The 22,977-nt window shown below is 36.7% G+C and overlaps 1 protein-coding gene across 20 annotated transcripts in view; it reads right to left on the bottom strand.

Annotated features, from left to right (window-relative positions):
• Positions 1-3,362: 3,362 nt before the first annotated feature.
• The window catches only part of CNTN1 (contactin 1), a 347,842-nt gene continuing 328,227 nt past the window's right edge, over positions 3,363-22,977 (bottom strand). For all 20 annotated transcript variants that reach the window (XM_070619408.1, XM_070619421.1, XM_070619422.1 and 17 more), the window contains one exon: positions 3,363-5,827. In XM_070619408.1, the coding sequence (XP_070475509.1) occupies positions 5,751-5,827 (77 nt within the window). In that variant the 3' untranslated portion in view covers positions 3,363-5,750. The remainder of the gene's footprint in view (positions 5,828-22,977) is intronic.

Here is a 22,977-nt window from a genome sequence, read left to right as displayed (position 1 = left end):
GCAATCATCTGAACTAAGAGTTTTAAAAGCCCTAAATTCTAAATTGCATCTATCAATTGAAAAGTAATCATGGGAGGGGAAATTTAAGATTTGTCTGGAATTTACTAAGTGTCAGGCATTTTAACTCTATCATCTTTCTAAATTCTCATAGAACTTAAGGGAGACTAAGAGGAGTGGAGAATGTTTCTGTCGGTCCAATACCCTCCTTCTGTTAATAACACCTGCTGTTTCTTCTGGAGGAATTATGCTTTCTCCATTCCATGTGGTCCTGGTGGGAATTTCTATTCCTGTGCCTTTGTCACCTTCCAATTACCCAGAAGGGTAACCAGGAGGCCCAAAATGGCTAAGTAAAATACACCGAACTCCTGGAGATAATATGAGTCTTCAATGAGATTTGTTATATGTAGTAGGTCAGAAAGAGAGGATCACTTTTGAACCACTGACTAGCAGGATGTAGGCTTGAAACTGTCAGCACCCATGATTCCTGACACAAGGCCATACCCTGCCTGAGAATGAAAGCTGTGCACAGAAAGAAGCAGAATCCAAGGATGGAGACACAGTTCCCTGAGAACATTATTAAGCCCTTATATCCAGTCTATTTGGTAGATCCTATTATTTGAACTAATACATTCCCATTTTTTTCCTTAAGCTTATTTGAGTTTAGTGTCTGTCACTTAGTGAAAGAATCCTGAGTCATTGGGGAGTATTATCCTCATTTTATGGAAAAGGAAACTTATCTTCCAAAAGTCACATGACTTGTCCATGGTCTCATGGGTAATAGATAGAGTTAGAATATGATCATAAGTCTGTCCACTGATCTTTGCATAACTGCATTTTTAAAAAATTTTAAAAAATGTACATACAGTAAAACTCACCCTTCAGCTGTACAGTTTTATGAGTTTTGACAATTGCATAGATTTGAGCCACCTTTACCATGTCCATCACCCCACGAATCCCCTCATGTTGTTCCTTTGTAATCAAACCCTCCCCCTACTCTTAATGCCTGGCAACTAGCGACCTGTTCTCTGTCCCTAGAGTTTTGCTTTTTCCAGAATATCCTATAAATGAAATCACACAGCCTTTTGAATCTGGCTTCTTTTCACTTAGCATAACGCATTTGAGATTCATTCATATTGCCACATGTTATCAACAGAAATGTTTTATGAAAGCATGCTTACAGCAGCATTTCAATCACATCCTCATTAGTGTGAGGAGAACATATACAAGTTTTAAAAAGAGAAGTGGAGAAGCATACTGGGTTGAATAGTATTCTCCCAAGATTTATATCCAGTCGGAATCTGTGAATGTGACCTTATTTGAAAATAGGGTCTTTGCAGATGTAATCAAGTTAATCAAGTTAAGACAAGGTCATACTGGATTAGGGTGGGTTATAATCCAATGACTGGTGTCCTTATATAAGGGAGAAATTTGAACACAAAGACACACAGGGAGAATTCCGTGTGACAACGAAAGCAAAGATTGGAGAGAGGAAGTTGCAAGCCAAGGAGTACCTGCACCACAAGAAAGTAGGACAGAAGTATGGAACAGATTCTCCCTCAGAGACTACACAAGGAAGCTACCTTGCTGACACTTTGATTGCGAACTTCCAGCTTCTGGAACTGTGAGAGAGAGATTTCTGTTGTTTGAAGCTGCTTAGTTTGCAGTCATTTGTTGTGTCAACCCTAGGAAAGTAATGTAAGAAGGTATGAAGGTATTTGGCATTCCTTTCAAGGCAGTTTCTATCAAAGCAAAGGAGCCTGACTGAGGAGATAGGGTAGATGAAGACCAAGGTCCTTCACGTCACGGTTCTGCTTTAGGATGAGCCTGACTGAATTCTAGAGCCAAATAGTAACAGCAACATAGGTACTGATATACGTTACTCTCAGTATCAAATTTATGACTAGTAACTAAAAAGTGAAACCTGTTTTTAAAATATGGTAAACAATGTAGAAACTTAATCCTGGCCTCCCATCAACTAATTTTAACGTCAGCTCATTCAAAGCAACCACGTTTCCATCCTGAAAAAAATCAAATGTTGAAGTTGGAGAGGGGGTACCTTTCGTCAATCTTTTTATTAGAAACTTCCAGAAGATTATAGACTCAGGAAATTAACTATTAAAATTTAATTAACTTTCCAAGTCACATGAAGAAAAAAACAAAGTAAAGGAAATCCACATTCCTTTAGAGAAGAATTCTTCTGAAGTACATTTTAGTCTGCTGCTTGGGTTTTAGCTACAAACAAATTAGGGGATATTTTTAATAGACAAAAGAAGTATAGCATTTTAATACTTAAGATGTGGAACCAAAAGATAAGAACGAATGAGCAAATTAGTCATGAGCAAATTAGCATTTTAGATAAGCCAAGAGAATGGATTTGTTTTTCTTAAGAGATATTTAAATTATGTCTACGAAATGGTGATATTGTTGATTCAGCTAAAAAATCACTCTAACCTGTAGTAATCAGGAAAATCTGTGATTCTCAAACGTGGTTCCCTATCAGACACCCCTGAACAACCTAAAAAGAAAGATTCTTCTGCCTCACTTCCGACATTCTGATTTGGTAAGTCTGGACTGAGGCCCAGGGAATCTATTTTATTTTTTCAAATTCTCCAGGTCATCCTGATGGGCAACCAGGTTTGAGAACCATTAACACAGAGACCGCTCTCACAGAAAGAAGCTTTGATCTCCCAAAGCCTGGGGAATTAGAGCTGGGGTCATTCCAAGGTCAAATACCAAAAGCAAAATATTAGAATGGAAGTAATCTAATACTTAGGGTCAAGAAATAGAGGCAGGGCCCAAAAGGGAAACCAGGATCCAGGGTGGAAGCAAGTTTCATGAAACAGGAAGGGAGGTCAGAATGCCAACACAAAATCAGAATCAGAACATAAGAGAAGATTGTGAGGCAGAACACAGGAAGCCCTGAGATTCAGAATTTGGTGGTCAGTCTGGCTCAGGACTCAGAGAGGGCTTTACCTGTACCAGCCTCCTGTCTGTAGAGTCATGCTTTTATGCAAATTCTTCTTTTAGAGTGTCAGCTCATTTAGGGTTAAACTACTCTGTTTTTTCAGCATCTAGAAGCTTGCTTCAGTGTTTAGCATTAGATTGAGTGATATAAACTGACGTCTCCATAAACCGAAATTACCTATTAGGTGGTACTATTTTAATGTAATAACAATGTGTTGCACGTGCACATACAAGCTCGAGTGTGTGTGTCTTAATGTATGTGTGTATACTTTTTACAGAACCTTCAAACAGTGAACTCTTGCTTAACAAGTAACATTTATTCCATGCTATTGAACTTATAATGAAAACCTTCTAAAAATGAATTCTCAACTTTAGGTAAATTGAAAGGACAGTTGTTATTTCTTGGGTAACAGTAAGACATTTATTTCTTTATAATTTGTTTTCATTCATAAAAAGGACAAAGCACAGTCCTATACTACTCCATTGAAAAAATGATAAAAAATAACTAAAAAAATCAATTCAATATTTATCAGTATCAAATAAAACTACTATCACCTTTCCTGAAATACAAAGAAACAACAGATGTCTCTATATCTATATAAAGTTTAATTAAGAATCTTGCGTCTTAAAGCAGATGATACATTAGTTAGTTTGACAACAGTTTAAAACTGATGGTCCCAGTCAAATTTGTACAATTGTATAAGGAAATGAAAAGCTTCAGTTATCAGTGTATGAGAGATTTTAATCTACCTTATCCCTGTCACAAATTTGAAATTAAACAATCTCCAAAGTCTGTTTTCCTCTTACCTTTCTGAACCATTTCATGCAAAATCTAACCAGTTTTGCTCTTTATTACCATACATTAGAAAATAAAAGGCAAGCATGCATTTGGCAAAAGATTTAGTTGTTGTTGATTATATAAAAATGCCCAACATGGGTCACATTGCAAAAGGAAAACCCCAAAGTGTAACAATGAAAACACAAACATTTGTACAGAAAGCTCACAGAGTATTTTTTTTCCTAAAGTATGAAGAGATTTTGTTTCTTTTCCAAATAATTAAATATTTTATGAAATCTGGTAATGATCTCAAGACTGTTGACATACTTCCACTGGGAAATCATCCATTTCACTTGTTTTTAAAAAATTTCACTTTATAACAAAGAGTTAAATGTAAACTAATGAAATATTTATTGATATTTTCATAATGAAAGCTCTAAACATTTACACATAGATATATAGTACAAAAATTATACAAATTAAAGAAAAGGGGGTAAAGTAGTAATAGATCTATTTTGCTTCCTGTAAATATTTTTTTTACGAACCTATAAGGTATCCTTTCTAAAAAGATAAACTCTATCTCTAATTAGCTAGCAAAGTTGTGCTAATAAAATAGGATTATACCTCTTGAAGCATCAGACATTGCACTATTTCATGAGCCAGCTAATCCTTTATTACTCGATTTCTGTCACATCCACACTCAAACACATTTCCATGCACACCATGGAGAATGAAGAAATGTGCATCTTCCTTTTCACAACTTACAAAAACCTAAAGCACCACCCTTGGGAGACACCATTGGACAGACCCATTATTTGTCTCCTCCTGGCCTTCCAGTTTTGCATACTCTTCAAAGTACCATTAGCAACATATTGATTTGGTATTTTTAGCCAGTTACGGTATTGCATTGAGGTGGGAAATGAGTTTAAAACTAAGTTTTAAAAAAATAAGGAATATTGTATTTTTCCAACCTACAGGTGATTTCTTGATCCCATACCTTCAATAAAGAAATGAAGCACAAAAACAAAGATTCTAGAATATTATTGGATAATTCTGACATTCACTTAACTGTCATTATTCCTAGCTGTGTAAAGACTGCCACATCTCAGTTTAAAATTGGAAGCACTCTACTTTTCAAAATTCAACATTTCACGTATGAATAAATACAGCAATATGATGATACTCTAGATAACAGCTATGATTTTTGAGGTTTGAAACCGATAATAAAAGCATAAAATAACTTCAGAGTAGAATACAAAAGTAAAAAAAATCTTCATGTGGTATGTTAATTTCACTATTAAAAAACTAACTTAAAATTATTACTGATCCTGAAAATCAAACATTTAGAAAATTACACACTTCCAAAATGAGAATACTGATAATATCTTCCAGAATTTGGTTTTCAATATTTAAAATCTTTCAACTCATTCAGTCAAATGATTTGGTAATGGAATTGATGTCAAAATGTTTCAGTTATATTCTATGTCTTTTTCAAGAAAACTCAAAATGTCTTGAATGATAGGGGCCGTTTGAAAATATGCAGGACCCAAGACAGAGAGGATAATACAAGAGACTGTATTACTCTTACATTTACCACATACAATCAACATTTCAACCTCTATTTATTTCACAACTTGTTATTAAATTTAAAGCACCTGTGTATGGTGATTTTACTTTCACTCTACAGCCTATAGTATTGAATTGACACTGTAACTTGTCCCATTGGATTAAATCATGCAACTGTCACAGAATCAGGTTAAGTGGTTTATAAGGCATATTGGAACGAGTTAAAAATCATTTTAAATCCATTTAAAAGTTTATTCTTTTGGATGAATGGGTTCCTGAATGCCTCAGTCATAATGTGTGTTGTAAATCAGTTGGATAGTTTGTTAAAGGATAATTTATTTGGCTTAGGACGGAGCCGCAGGAGTTGGAAGAAACTGTAGTCATCACAGGGATGAAGGGTGTCCTCTGAGCTGGGTTGGAAACAGCAGCTGTCACACCACATTCAGAATTCCAAGTAGAGAAAGATGCCAAGGGCAGGCAGCAGTAAGCCGAGAAGACTTGGTAATATGGTGGATGCACCTATAAGTAAGCCAAAAATGTGCATATTATTTCATTGATAACAGTCACTATTGCTCATTTACCTTGCTTTGAGGAAGGCCATATACATAATCTTGAAAACTAAGTGGTTCCTTAAAACCAAAAACAAAAACAAACAAAAAAAGCTTCTCTTATTCTTAAGTGATTTAAGAAAAACAAAAAGGATTGATCAAGGATTTGGTGTGTGAGAACATGTGGACTGTTTATAAAATATGTTCATATAAGTCATTTACGATAATAAGATCACAAATATTTATGTTTTCCCTATGATCCAGCAGTCTCAAATTCCTACCAGAAGGCACAGGTCAAGAAACATATATAAATAACTAAAAAGTTATAAGTAAGCTGTTTGAAAAATAAGATAAAGAGATGCAGTAAAAATGCTAATAATGTTACCTGGGATAATGACATCATAAGTATACTGAATAGATCTTGCACAATTTCATAGGCCAATGATTTTAAGACATTTAGGTGCTCATTATACACAATGATTTGAGGAATGTATTTTTTTTGGAGGGGGCAGTGAGGAAGATCGGCCCTCAGCTAAGATCTGTTGCCAATCTCCTGCTTTTTGCTTGAGGAAGATCATCTTTGAGCTAACATCCGTGCCAGTTTTCCTCCATTTTGTATGTGGAATGTCACCACAGCATGGCTTTGTGAGTGGTACATATTTCTGCACCTGGGATCTGAACTCGTGGACCCTGGGCTGCTAAAGTGCAGCATGTGAACTTAACCACTATGCCATGAGGCTGGCCCCTTGAGGAATGTATTTTTGATAATAGTAAATAACTTTCTATTCAAATTTTTATCTAAAGAACAATTACACTGAGACATTAAAAATAATTACACTGTGAATTAAAAATAAAATGATATAATATTCTACAGACTTAAATTATGTCTTGGGTGCCACCTAGAAGGGCTCTTCTTGTGGTCAGGTAAGTTTATGGATGAAGGTTGTGTCCACCCTGGAGTTCTTTAGAAAGTGTTGGAAAGTGGGACCAAGAAGGCATACTCTTCCTTATAACTCTCCACACCTATTAGGTGCTATCTTCAGTGAACACACTGCTGGAATGAGTGACAGGCTAAAAAAATACAGTCAATAGCTTGTAAATGTACCAGATTTGTGTCCATTTTTGGAAGTTTATTCTCTAAATTTAAAACCTTAAACCATCACTACCATATTAACAGTGGTCTAAAATAGCCCTTTCCTTGGAATATTCCTCTTCTACTCAGGAAGGTTCAGGGCATTTCTCTTGAATCTCTGGTCATTAAAAGCACATTCATAGTTTGCATCATTGTGGAGTGAGCCCTTCCCTTAGACTCTCCTCCATATGACACAATGAAAAGGACATTCATAACTCCACAGAGGAGATTTGCACAACACAAAAGACATCTGAGAGACCCATACAGCCATATGTCTTAAAGTGGACGTGCTGGACCCCCTGAAGGAAGTGGAGGTAAGGGGATCATCTCTCCCTCCCAAATAGCATGGCTGTGTGAAAAGAGGGGGGAGAGGCAGTTCTCTGCAAGAACACCTTCGCTATCCAAGTTCCCTCACAGCCCATGAGAAAGCCCCACATAGATGTGGCTAAGTTATTGAGGGGGTGTCTTCATCAAGCCAGCACTCCAGGAAAGCAGATAGTGAGGGCAGAGTGAGAACACCCCTGAGACTACACAGGCGAAAGAAAGGGCCCCTCCCCCTCCCAGTGCTCCAGCTTAGCTGGTTGGCCAGAGCGCCCAAACATATATTAGAAAAGTGGCAGCTGTGAGTGAGTGAGCTGGAAATTGCAGATAGGCCCTGTCCGTATAGATCCTAAGGATCACAGACACTAGGTGTCATTGCAGGCTCAGAATACACAGCTCTTGACACCCTCGAGTGGTGGCAGGTAGAAGCTGTGACCAAATACTATCACTATGTGAAGGCGCAAATCCATGCCATCAAATAGTATGAAGAAATATATTAATACTCTAGACCAGAAGGAAAATGACAAGCACCCAGAAGGCACAGAAATTTATAATCTAAATGACAAAGAATTCAGAATAGCTATCATAAATAACTCAAGGAGCTACAAGAAAATACAGATAGACAGTTCAATGAAATCATGAATAGAATTAATGAAAAGAGGAAATTCTGGACAAAAGAGATTGAAACTATAAAGAAAAACCCATCAGAAATGCTGGAGATGAAAAACACAATGAGTGAGAAAAAGAAAAACCTGGACTCCCTGAATGGAGGACAGGATTAGCAGTCTGGAGGACAGAAATATAGAAGTGGTTCAGATGGAGAAGGAGAGAGAAGAAAGACCAAAAAGAAATGAATAAATTCTATGATAAATATCCAACTTAATTAGGAAATGCAACATAAGGATTATAGGTATTCAAGCGGGAGAAGAGAAGGAGAATGGAGCAGAAAGCTTGTTCAAAGAAATAATAGCTGAGAACTTCCCAAACTTGGGGTAGGAGATGCAAATACAAGTAAAAGAAGCTAATAAACTCCTCATTATTTCAATGGAAAAAGACCTTCTCCAAGGCATGTAGTAGTAAAACTGTCAAAAGTCAATGATAAAGAAAAAATATTAAGGGCAGCAAGGCAGAAAAAGATAACCTACAAAGGAACCCCTATCAAGATTTGAGTGGATTTCTCAGCAGAAACCTTACAGGCTAGGAGAGAGTGGAATGATACATTCAAAATTCTGAAAGACAAAAACTTTCAGGCAAGGATACTCCATCTAGCAAAAATATCCTTCAGACATGATGGAGAAATAAAAACTTTCCCAGATAAACAAAAGCTAAAGGAGTTCATTGCTACAAGACCCCCCCCCACACACACACACAAGAAATGCTCAAGAAGTCCCTCATACCTGACAAAAAAAAGATAAAAACTTACAAAGCCTTGAGCAAGGAGATAAATAGGCAGACAAAATGAGAAGATTGCAGCTCTCTATCAGAACAGATTAGCAAACAATTAACTACAACATTTAAGATAAAGGGAAGGAAAACATCGAAGATAAATATAATCTCATCATTCAAACCACAAACTCACAACACAAGATGGAATAAGCTGTGACAACAATAACCTAGAAGGGGAAAAGGAAAGGGATGGAATCAGCTTAGTCTAAGGAAATAAGAGGATATCAGAAAATGGACTATATCATCTATGAGATTTTTTTATACAAACCTCATGGTAACCACTAAACAAATAATCAGAACAGAGACACAAATAATAAATAAAGAGAAAACTGAGAAAACCATCATAGAGAATTACCAAACTGAATCGGTAGTCCAAAATACACAGGACAAGAAACAATAGAAATACAGTACAACTGGCAAATGGGTAATAAAATGGAAGCATTAAGCCCATATATCAATAATCACTCTATATTTAAATGGATTGAATTCTCCAATCAAAAGACACAGAGTGGCAGGATGGATTAAAAAACAAGACCCAACAATATGCTGCCTCCAGGAAACACATCTCAGCTTTACAGAGAAGCACAGGTTCAGAGTGAAGGGATGAAGACGATACTCCAACCTAATGGCAAGCAAAAGGAAGCAGGTGTTGCCATATTTATATCAGACAAAGTAGACTTCAAGATAAAACAGACAATGAGAGACAAAGAGGGCAGTATATAATGATAAAAGGGGCACTCCACCAAGAAGACATAACACTTATAAATATCTATGCACCCAACACAGGAGCACCAAAGTACATAAAGCAACTATTAACAAATCTAAAAGCAGATATTAACAAGAACACAATAATAGTAGGAGACCTTAACACCCCACTTACATCAATGGATAGATCATTCAGACAGAAAGTCAACAAGGAAATAGTGGGTTAAGCAAAAAACTAGACCAGATGGCTGTAATAGATATATATATATAGAACAATTCATCCCAAAACAGCAGAATATACATTTTTCTCAAGTGCACATGGAACATTCTCAAGGATAGGCCATATGTTGGGAAACAAGGCAAGTTTCAATAAATTTAAGATTGAAATCACATCAAGCATCTTTCCTGACCATAATGCTATGGAACTAGAAATCAACTACAAGAAAAAGCTGGGAAAGTGACAAATATGTGGAGAGTAAACAATATGCTACTGAACAAGCAATGGATCATTGAAGAAATTAAAGGAGAAGTCAAAAAACATATGGAGACAAATGAAAATGTAAATGCCATACCAACTCACATGGGATGCAGCAAAAACAGTCCTAAGAGGGAAATTCATAGCAATACCAGCCTACCTTAACAAACAAGAGAAATTTCAAATAAGCAATCTTAAACTATACCGTAGAGAATTAGAAAAAGAATAACAAAGCCCAAAGTCAGCAGAAGGAGGGGAATAATAAAATTTAGAGCAGAAATAAACGAAATTTAAACCAAAAAAACCCATGAAAAACAGTAGAAAGGATCAATGAAACAAAGAGCTGGTTCTTTGAGAAGATACACAAAATTAACAAACCCTTAGCCAGACTCACTAAGAAAAAAATAGAGAAGGCTCAAATAAATAAAATCAAAAATGAAAGAGGAGAAATTAAAAACAGATACTACAGAAATACAAAGGATCATAAGAGAATATTATGAAAAACTATATGCCAACAAATTGGACGATCTAGGAGAAATGGATAAGTTGTTAGACTCACACAACCTCCCAACAGTGAATCAAGAAGACATGGAGAATCTGAATAGACCAATCGCAAGTAAAGAGATTGAAAGAGTAATCAAAAACCTCCAAAAAAACAGAAGTCCAGGACCCGATGGTTTCTCTGGAGAATTCTATAAAACATTCAAAGAAGATCTAATGCCTATCCTTCTCAAACTATCCCCAAAAGTTGAAGAAGATGGAACATTTCTCAACACATTTTACAAGGCCAAGATCACCCAGATCCCAAAGTCAGACAAGGACAGTACAAAGAGGGAAAATTATAGGGCAATATCGTTGATGATTATAGATACAAAAATGCTCAATAAAATATTTGCAAACCGAAAACAGCAATACATTAAAAAGAGCATACAACATGATCAAGTGGTATTTATACCAGAGACACAGGGATGGTTCAACATTGGCAAATAAATCAATGTGATACACCACATTAAGAAAATGAGGAATAAAAACCAAATGATCATCTCAATAGATGTGGAGAAGCATTTGACAAAATCCAAAATCCATTTATGATAAAAACTCTCAATGAAATGGGTATAGAAGGAAAGTACCTCAAAATAATAAAGGTTCTATATGACAAACCCACAGCCAACATCATACTCAACTGAGAAAAACTGAATGCCATCCTCTTAGAATAGGAACCGGACAAAGATGCCCACTCTCACCACTCTTATTCAACATAGTACTGGAGGTTTTGGCCAGAGCAATTAGGCAAGAAAAAGAAATAAAAGGAATCCAAACAGGAAATGAAGAAGTAAAACTCTCACTGTTTTCAGATGACATGATTTTATATAGAGAAAACCCTAAGGAATTCACTGGAAAACTATTAGAAATAATCAACAACTACAGCAAAGTTGCAGGGTACAAAATCAACCTACAAAAATCAGTTGTATTTCTATACTGTAATAACAAGCTCACAGAAAGAGAACTCAAGATTACAATCCCATTTACAATTGCAACAAAAAGAATAAAATATTCTAGGAATAAATTTAACCAAGGAGGTGAAAGACTTATGCAATGAAGACTATAAGACATTATTGAAAGAAATCAATGATGACATAAAGAAACAGAAAGATATTCAATGCACATGGATTAGAAGAATAAACATAGTTAAAATGTCCATACTATCTAAAACAATCTACAGATTCAATGCAGTCCCAATCAGAATCCCAATGACATTCTTCACGGAAACAGAACAAAGAATCCTAAAAATTCATATGGGGTAAAAAAAGACCCCAAATACCTAAAGCAATGCTGAGAAAAAAAAGAACAAAGCTGGAGGGAAAATACACTATAAAGCTAGAGTAATTAAAACAGCATGCTACTGGTACAAAAACAGACACACCGATCAATGGAACAGAATTGAAAGCCCAGAAATAAAACCACATATCTAGAGACAGCTAATCTTTGACAAAGGAGCCCAGAATATACCATGGAGAAAGGAAAGTCTCTTCAATAAGAAACTTTCCCAATAGGTTGGGAAAACTGGACAGCCACATGCCAAGTAATGAAAGTAGATCATTATCTTTCACCATACACAAAAATAAACTCAAAATGGATCAAAGTCTTGAAGGTAAGATGTGAAAACATAAAACTTCTAAAAGAAAATATAGGCAGTATGCTCTTTGACATCCGTCTTAGAAGGATCTTTTCGAATAACATGTCTACTCGGGCAGGGGAAACAAAATAAAAAATTAACAAGTGGGACTTCATCAGACTAAAGAGTTTCTGCGAGGCAAAGGAAACCAGAAACAAAACGAAAAGACAAGCCACCAACTGGAAGAAAATATTTGCAAATCATATATCTGACAAGGGGTTAACCTCCAAAATATATAAAGAGCTCCCACAACTCGACAACAAAAAGACAACCTGATTAAAAAATGGTCAGATATGAACAGACATTTTTCCAAAGACGATATGCAGATGGCCAATAGGCACATGAAAAGATGTTCAACATCACTAATCTTCAGAGCAATGCAAATCAAAACTACACTAAGATATTACCTTATACCTGTTAGAATGGCTATAATCATCAGGACAAAAAATAGCAAATGTTGGAGAGTTTGTGGATAAAAGGGCCCCCTGATACACTGCCGGTGGGAATGCAAACTGTGCACCACTATGGAAAACAGTATGGAGATTCCTCAGAAAATTAAAAATAGAAATAGCATATGATCCAGCTATCCCACTACTGGGTATTTATCCAAAGAGCTTGAAATCAACAATTCAAAGACACTTATGCACCCCCATGTTCACTGCAGCATTATTCACAATAGCCAGAAGTGGAAGCAACCCAAGTATCATCGACTGATGACTGGATAAAGAAGAAGTGGTGTATATATACAAGAGACTACTACTCGGCCATAAAGAAAGACAAAATTGTCCCATTTACAACCTTGAGGGTATTATGTTAAATGAAATAAGCCAGACAGACAAAGACAAACACTGTATGATTTCACTCACATGTGGAAGACAGACTAACACACGGACAAAAAACAATTTAGTGTTTACCAGAGCAGAAGGGGGTTGGGGGTGGGCATAAGGGGTAAAGGGGCACATTTATATGGCGACTGACAAATAATAGTGTACAACTGAAATTTCACAATGTGATAAACTATTATGACCTCAATAAAATAAAATTAAATTAAATTAAAGAAGCATATTCATGTTCTCTATATAGTGGAAGACGACTGTGTCTATCTGCATGCCTGTGTTCCACTATTGCTCTGTTAGCAATTTTCGGCGATGCATTGGAAAACATAAGGGAGAAAGTGTTATCAGACACAGATGAAGTGGTTCTTAGAAATGAGCAGGACTGTGAGGGTCAAAAAGTGAGGGCAGAATAGCAAGAGCGATATAAACGGCCCTCAAGTAACTCTTTGGCTTCATTAATGCAGATGCTGCATACTAACATTATCAAGAAGAATGATAACCCTAATAATGACTATGATAGCTCCTGTTTACTGTTCTACAGCCATGAGACAGACACTATGCTGGCCCTTTATATATATTATCACATTAATATAACAGCTTATGATGGTAGGTCTTATTATCCTGACTATATAGATTATGTGACTCAGAATCAGGTTAAATGGCTGTTCAAGGCCAACAGCCAGTAGAGGGCAGAGCCAGGATTAGACCTCAGATTGGCCTCCCTCCAAAGGCTATACTCTTTCTACCTCTCTGCCACTTTCTGCAGATAGCTTTGGAAAGGGACCAGTTCTAGAAATACATGAGGACACCATACCCTGCACTTAATATGTCAGGGCCAAGGCACAAATGGAAAATAAATGACATCCAAGAAAGCACAGCACCTAAACTGTTACAAAGTCTTTTTATTCTTGTAGTATTTTTCCTTCTATTTTTCTACATAGATATTTTAAAAATATGCCACAGCCCACATGTTATTTTATGCCAATAAGATGACCAATAATAAACCTCAATCACATAAAAAAACATTAGTTTTCAATGTTTGACCTAATTTAAATGATCTGTCCTGAAGATCTTTGTCTGAGAATGACTGTGGGGGTCTCTGCAATGCTCTATCCTTTGACCACAAATTACATCAGTGATGGGTACATGTTCATGTACTTGCCTGAATATGTGGGTTGGCTCAGTGCAAACTGTGGCCACAGAGAGAAGGTCAGTCAATTGTACATGCCATTTTGAAGTTCTGGTGTTAGCATGAAAACCAAACACAATTTCATAATTTGTGGCTTCAACAATAGGATATTTGATTTATTTTAAATAAACTCTTCATGTTTATGTGTGCTATATTTCATTTCTCTAATGGCTCAAGCTTGAGTAATTGTGGTCTTTGTCTTCAATTCTCTTCCACACTCCAAGCACAAATTAGAGACCTGACTGAATTACTATTTAAGGTCATTTTAAATGTGGGATCCCTATATTCTTGAGGGGTTTTCAACATATATTGGTTTTATATCTAACAATCCTTCAGCAAGGATTTCTGCTAGAGGGAGTTACATATTGAGAAGAGAAATTTCAGTTAAAAGTTAAGCAGTGTTTAACAATCTCTGCAGGTTTTATGATAAGTAGAGAACCGCTCTAGTCAGTTTTTAATACACATCTCTTTTCTGATGCTTAAATTTGGAGACCATGGTCCAATCCAAATTGCTACTGCTTTGCTTTTGCCAATGATGCCATAATACTTAGAATTTTCTCCACATCGTGTCACTTTTTGTGTTCACAAGTGTTAATATCTTAAGATTGTGGACAACTTCAGGACATGGAATATATCCAAATGACATTTTCAGCTGTGCTGACTAATACCAAGCCCAGCATATAGTGAGTATTCGACCCATAGTGTTATAATATGAATAACTCTTCCTGTTGTAAGCCCTGAACCTTTTCTGATTACGGAGTACAATGTGGGAGAGAAAGTAAAAAGGTTGGCAAGGGGGTTTAAGAAAGAAGACAAAAGACACCACAGTGACCTCAGTGGAACCCTTGATATGTCTTTCCATGTACTCCCTCTATTGCATAATCTGTCTAACTTTAGGGACCTGGGACAAGGAAGGGGTTACTCATCCCCATTGATGCTTTTCCTCAGGAAATAGGATTTTTTTTTCCTATCAGAGAGATGATATCAAAAATCCACAACATCAAAAAGGTATTTATTTTACTGCTCAACCCAAGGGTCCTCCAACTAGCCTTGGTAGGACATTACTTCGGATTCTTTCAAAGTCTTATAATTGACCCTAGGCTGAGGGAGGAAAGAGGTTTGATAAGATGGTTGATTCCCCATTGCCTAGAGGCATGCTTAATACATATAAGAGTATTAGGTACACATCAGTGGCTGTTTGCCTTTGTTATTTGTCGAGTTCAATAAAACTCCTCCTGGTTTAGGGAAGTAACAGAGTAAAAGTCTTCTGGGACTGAAAGAGTGAAATTCAGCTCAGACAGAAAAAGAACAAAGCTGCCTCTCTTGATTCAGGTTAGACTGACAGACACAGAAAATGCCAACTGTAAACTTACCTGGAGACACTTCCAAGGTCACGCAGCAGCTTTAAAATGCCATAATGACCCCTTTCTTGAGTGGCTAGTGCTGTGTTACCAATGACGCCCCAGATCTGCTTTACTCTTCCCATCTATTACTGGGAATATGCAATTGAGACACTGCACTACCCTCATGACCACGCCCAACCCCAGTTAATCTCTGCTTCTCCTATCCCCACCTCAGAAACAGCAACTAATCCAGAACTGATGGCTACTGCCCTTAGACCCACCTCTGAATTCTCCAGCAGGGACTCAAACCTTAAGTAAGATGCTTCTCCTTATCACTTGAGAGATATCCTACGACTGTTCTGGGGTGTATTTCCTTGTTGCATGCAGTCAATATCAGGTAGTCTAACTACCTGTCAGACTACAGGTTTGTGTTTGGCCGTTGGCTATGTAGGTTTTAACAGAACAAACAGGCAAATACGAGGAGCAGTAAGCAGGCCACTGTCCTAGTAGGAGTGGTTAGGAGTTGTTAAGACTGTAGTGAGAACAGTATCATGGGGCTCTGGGGCCAGGCAGAGAAAGCAAATCCAAATCTTGTCCCTTCTTTTTATTGGCTAGGTAATATTGAGTACATTCTTTACTTTTTTTAGGCCTTAGTCCCTTCAACTATAAAATGGAGATAGTGATATGTCTCATGGCTTTATTGTGAGAATTGAGAAGATGTCTATCAATGGTTCTCATACGTATTTTAGGAGCATAACGTTCGTTCAGAAGCAATCATACGTGGAAGCCCATTACTGAAGTAGGAGGGAAAGGGGATGCTTTATTCAAACATGGGCCAGGGGCAAGAGACCACCAGATTTTGCCTCTTCTCTGTTCAGGCTGGTACCTGTATTTCCGCAAGCCCATCACTCCGCGCAACGTAGGAGGCTCTGCTGATCACGGTGTGAAAACAGCTGCTTTATGCAAAGCACTTCAGAAAATGCATGGCTAATAGAAAACTCCCATAAATGGTAGCAAGTCATACTACATTTGATGTTGTGTATTTCTTGCTATAGACCTGCACTGTATTTTTTTTAAAAAGTAGACAGGTAAAAGGCAAAGTAAAACAATAAATAAAGCAGTTATTCCCTGCACACAACTTACATTTGAGATGTATGTGTATACTTACTGTTCCCCAATCACACATGTGTCCTTTTAGAGCACAAACACTCCTAGAATGTCCTTTCATCTATCAAACACTGGGCATGTTGAACTTTTCTGTAGTAATCTAGTTCAAGCACTCTCTCCTCTGTGTCATCGCAGTTGAGATCTTTGGTTTTTAGTAACAGGAACCCAATTGAAGAAAGAGCCAATGTTGTACTGCTTTGGGACAACTAGAGCCAGAGAAGTGAACTCCTGTGCCTTCTGTGTCTCTGGTTTCATTTCTTTTCCTTTGCATATTGTCTCACATTCTCAACTGACTTCTCCTCAAGACAGACAAGAGCTCCCAGCTCACAATCATATATTCTTAAGAGCAAAGAGATAATATCTTTTTACCTCAACTTCAGTGAGAAAATTCTCAAGGAAAGATTCAGATTTGCAAAGTCTAGGCCACACCCGCACCACCAGACCAATTATTGTGGCTGAAGTAGTGGGTTTCTGTCATTGAACTAGTTTGGAATAGGTGCCCATTCCTCAACCAATCACTGTGACCAAGGAGGCAGGGTGACCTAAGAAAATGCCAACTTTCATTCTGATCTCAGGAGGACTAGACTTTCCCCCAGTGAAAGGGCTGTGTGGATCCAGAAGCAAAAGAAGGGTTCTGGGAAAAACAGACTGCACTTCAACTAAAAAGTGCAAATGCCCATTGAAAGTCACCAAAAGTAACACAGAATAATCCTTATCTCCCACTTTCGACCATGCTAAGCTTTTTGTCAAGGAACATGTCACATGAATAATGTTCTGTCTACAACTTTGGAAAAATGTGTTTTGTGGTAATTGAGAAGTGTGTTTCAGAAAATTTCTTACCTGCATTTTATTCACAACCTCTCTAACTTGCCTTCCTCAACTTTTACCTGTTTTCCCAATTGCTTGAGGCTGATCAAGACAAGAAAAGCAAGTGATATATTTAGCTACTAAAGACTTAAAGAATATTTATTTCTGCAAACTGGTAATGGTACCAGAGCCATTTTTATGAGTAATCACTGAGAGCCACTCAGGATAGGTGCAGCATTAGAATCGGCAAGCCTGAAAGCTACTTTTTTTATTTGGTGGCATACACAAATATGTACGGTTACATTTACTCTAAGATCTGGAATTTTAGCAGCAATGATGATTACATAAAGAAAAACAAGCTAAAAAATTTAATAAACTACTGTGACTGAGTCTACGTAAGGTCAGCATTTCTGACCTTATTTATTTGTAGAGGACGGCCTCGTAGGAGTCTGTCATTTTATAAATTAAATCAATCATAAGAACTTAGTCTGAAAAAGAATGGTAAAGTAGCGGTTAAGTGCCTTGTTTTGGGGTTAGGCTAACCAGTTGGGAATTCTGGTTCTTTTACTAGCTGTGTAACCTTCGGCAAATTATTTAATTGTGTCTGTTTCCCCATTGGATTGTGAAGATTAACTGAAAAAATGGTACTTATTTTCTTAAACTTTGTGGCAGAAATGGGTGAAAACAAAGGTTAAAGGAGGAAGAGCTGTTTCTCAATTTGAGATACTGAAACATAATGTATGGATGAATTTGCTGACAAAGTAGCTAAAAAAAATTCACTCAATCCAATTTTCTTGCAGGTCTTAACAATTGATCAAAATGAAGGCATTGAGGGAAAACAAATATTTTACAATTTGTCTTGACTACTGGGACTTTACAAATGTCTGACACAAGACAAAGCAATCTTAGAATTAGTTTTAGTTGATTCATTTCTGGAATTTTAATCTTTTCTTTCTCTCTCCTTTCATGCATTGTCTCTAAATGATTTTTCCCGAGTATCCACCACATTCTTCATTCTGTCTAAAGATTATCAGCAGTGAGAGTAGAGAGTAGAGCTGAGATATAAAACTTACAAACTTACAACGTAGAAAAGTTTTACTTGCCTGGAAACTGGCATAAAATTGGCAATAAAACTTTTGTAATTCAGTGGGGTTAATGTTAAAATTTCCTTTAGGCCATATACCAAAATTATTATTTTTATAAATTGTCTAATTAGCATTAAAAATTCAAGGAAGTGACTTTTTAGAAAGTTAGTTGAGATTTCTTCAAATAGGTCACTAGGGGAAAATGCTGAGACAGTTTTTAATTTTAAATCAATTATTATAAGCATTAATTACCTGCCTTTGACAAAATGAAGTAATAGATATTTACCCTTGTTGGTTTTAAGAGTTTCTAGAAAAGAAAATAAAAGAGAAATCAGAAAATAAAATGAATTTGATCTTTGAGTTACAGCAGATTTTTTCTACTTTTGATGATTTTGTTTTTGCTTTTGGATATCTATTTTATTATAGTGTCTGAGTATATCAGCTTATTTATTTTGCTTTTGATCATTTTCTCTCTTTATGCATCTTTGAGATAGAAAAATACTAAGCTATGTGGAGAAGAAAAAAAGACAGCTGAAGGGCTTACTTCCAGTTCTTTCAATAGCTAGTTATATAACTTTGGGCAAAAAAGAATATTTGGACTCAAGATGTGGCTCTAAGGCTGGTGTGATCTTTGGCTATTTTATTTGTCAAGAATGTGGATTTTCCTTCTGGAAAATGATAGGGTTCAACGTTATAAGTCCTAAGGTTCCTACTATGGCCATGAGTCTATGATTCTAAGGAAACCATAGTGTATTTAAGAATATGGAGCATTGAGGCATAAAATTTGCAAACATATTTGTTATATTTCCCCTCATTTAGGATAATCAAAGTTGATGTTAGTTTAGAAATATATATTAAAACCTTGATTATATAAGTGATAGTGGCTTGATGGGTTTTTTTAAGCTGGTGAAACCCACTAATCTTGCTGCTCCTACTTGTTTGGCGATTATGAGCCTATATGCCAAGCAAAAGAGATATTTTTTGGGGGGTGGCAGGACTGCATGGTTTGCTGGTAGCTTATCCTGGCAGTTGTATCTTTTCCTTACTGTTGACTCTGGCCCTTTCTCTGTCAGAAATTGCTAGATTGCCAGGGTACATCTTCTCCTTGAGAAAGGAATGAGCATTTCCAATAGAGTGACAGCCAATTATTTGCTGGGAAATGTAAAAGCAACTTCTAACTGCCTATTAGCCAAAAAACACAAGCTCAACCTAATTTTGATAAAATTTTTGGGAAAGATGGGACTATAGTTATGAAGACTTTCACAACTGGCTTACCGACTTCTTTAGAAATGCAAGTGATGTTTTCACAAGAGCATGAGACTTGGCATTGGAAAGAATTCTATCTGAATATTGTTGCCCTCACTTAAGTGTGTGATCCTTTCACAAGGCACTTAACTTCTCAGAGCCTCTATTTCTCAGTCTGTAAAATGGAGAGTGTCATACCCAGAAAAGTATTTGTGAGAATTAAATTTTTAAAAATGTTAAAAATGCATAGTAAAAATCATGATAATTGTGAATTTGAAATATGAAATCTAGTTTGTTCATTTTAAAAAAAATTATCACCTAGTGAATATTTAGACACTGATTCTAGGATGAGACAGAAGAGACCCAGATCTCTGTATTTGGGTCCTATTCTATAAAATATGCAATATACATATAACGAATTTCATGGGTTTATTCTTTCCTCAATTTGCACAAAGTCTTTAACAAATAACATTTGAGTTATTTTTGATTAATTCACAAATAACCAGAGCCAGTTTATTAGATCATCTTTGCACCTGGCTTTGGAAACAGCTGTTTGACAGAGCATTCTTACATGGGTAGCCCCAGACTTGCAGGATGCATCAAAGTACCACCAGGATCAGTTTTTCTCAAGCTCCATTAAAGTTAGAGAGACTGGGAATTCAGATGCCTATCCTATTTTACCATACTCATAAAAATAAGAACTAAATTATTCCCTCCACTGCCTTGACCTTGCCTTTCCCCAATCAGTTTTTGAGGCAGAGACAGCAAGTGGAGTCAGAAAGAAAGTTGAAGAATCTGTGTGTGCCCCATGCCAAGGCTAACGGTTTCTCTTTAGTGCTAGGCTTGAGGGACCAGTAGAGCACATCTGTGACTAAGATTTCCTGGACATTTTCAGGAGCTACAGATAATGGCCTATTTGGTTTAGTTAGAGATGAAGGAGGACCGCTCCCTGCTCCCTGCCTGCACCTCCCCCACATCCCCACAGACACACTTGCTTGTTCTTCAGCTTTGCCTCTTTATACTCTTGGGAGACCAGCTGGTATTTTGGAGTACTGACAATAAATTGTAAGAGTAAAATTGGTCATTGACAGTCAATTTCCCTTACACTTAGAAGTACATCTAATTAAACAAAATTCAAACTGAGGGGAACAGCAGATATGTCTTCCCACAAAGCCTACTGAGTTCTCATTCTTCTTTCATGTAAATTTGAGTAAATGATCTTTTGCTGATTTTAATACCCATGCTCAAGGTCATGGTGGGGCACAGTCTTTGTTTGTAGGTGAGACAACGGAACTGAAAAGTCTTACTCTATCATGTGGCTGGACTTCATGACTATTCATTCATAGAGGGTCTATTCTGTATAGGCATCCCTAAAATTATAGGACAGATGATGTATTTTTAGGAGACACATATTTGCATGCCTATTTCTAGTACCAATATTTGTGGAAAAAATCATTCCCCAGTTTTAGAAAAGGATAAGTATGTTGCCTTTTAAATTTGCTTAGAACAGCAGGCCTTTCAAGAAGATGAGAGGTATGGGGATGACACAGAAAAGCGTCTGTCAATCAGTGCTGTGAACCCCAAAGTGGAAGTTTCATGTGGCTCCTTTGTGGGACCCTAATTAGCAGCATTCAAATGGCCAAGCTACCTGGGGATGATTTCCATTTCATGTCTGGTTTTATCAAAGTATAGATTAATTTCAATTTCAATTTTACCTATGCTTTTCTTTTTAAATAAAATCTTCACCTAACATTGAGGAAAACTCAAAAATTTAAATATACAGATAGTGAAGATATGAGAATAATAAAAACATTTCATTTATTCGTAAGTTTTCTGGACAGTCTGGCCCATAACATGTCATCAACAAATATCTGTTCAATGGATTCTTTTTATTTTTCACAACTTATTAAAGTGCCTACTCTGCCCAGGGCAGTTTGCAACATGTTACCTTGCTTAATTTTTATACAGTTGAAGTATGTATCATTATCCTCATTTACAGATGAGGGGCCTAAGGCTCATATTTGCCCACCTAGCACAAGCAAACTTGAGTATTGAACTGAAACCTGATTCTAAGACCAGTGCTATTTTCTCTACCCCACAGATGGTTCATGAATGTCTCTTAATATGGCTAGACAATGCAGTGATCCAACCTTCCTTAATGTAATGAGTGGAGAGTTGGAAATTATTATGGGTATCTAAACACCTCCACAGCCACAATAGTCAAGGATCCTAGTCCCCGACTGGTTTCACGTGGTGACTCAGAGATGCGACTACCTTGGAAGTTTCCCAGGGTAAAACAGGGGCAAATGTCCCACTTAATCTTTCTTGATTCGTCTTTGCCTTGGGGCTATGCCAAATAAGTGACTCTACCTGTTTGAGGTAGTATTTTGGTACATAAGATTTTCCTTCCTAATATGATCCTGAACTTATCTGTTTGTCAGACCTTGGGGCCTTATTGCAGGATTCAGTGTCATCCAACTATCAACAAGGATTAATTGGTGCCTCTCTGTTTTTCCACATGCACATAAAGTTCTTATAAGAAAGTGCCTGAATTCATTGAATCTCTACAACTATCAAGAGGATCATAATCAGCTGAATTATTTTGTGATTCCACAGGAGAAACAATTTCTTGGCTGTTTTGACAGGTCTGAAATGTTTAAGGAGTTACTGGCTGGAACTCGACACTGATTATCCTAAAGGATTTCTAAGAGTTTGTGCTTGTTCAGCTTCTCATCTAGAAGATGCAAAATAATTCCAATCTCTTTAGATGGTATCTGCATGGAATTTCCGTCCTGTTTATATATTTTTCAGAATTCTCTTTCTTTCTAGAAGGCTCATTCTTAGTCATATTTTTATGGTGGTAAACCCTAAAATTTTAAGTTCTTTTCAAATTCTTTTTAGGTTCAAAAAAGTGGAAGAAGATTGGCTTTCATGACTTCTGCAAGGAGTTTATTTTAAAAATCAGCAGAGTAGTTACTCCTTGCTAACCACCAGGAATTCTGGGAAATTCTCTAAGCAACCATTTGTTTATATTGAACAAGTCAAATTCCCACGAAGTGAATGGAAATTGATTCTCCTTTCGACATCTGTATTTCTACCAGTAGCACCAGTCTTCTAGTCATTCCATTATACAATTTTTGGACTCATTATTAACTTTCTCTCCTCAAGACTTGTGCCTTGTGTGTTTATATCTC

The sequence above is a fragment of the Equus przewalskii genome, chromosome 5 (genome assembly GCF_037783145.1).
Source record: "Equus przewalskii isolate Varuska chromosome 5, EquPr2, whole genome shotgun sequence".
Lineage (NCBI taxonomy): Eukaryota > Metazoa > Chordata > Mammalia > Perissodactyla > Equidae > Equus > Equus przewalskii.
Note: the sequence above shows the minus strand (reverse complement) of the source record. Positions and strands in the feature narration are given on the sequence as shown.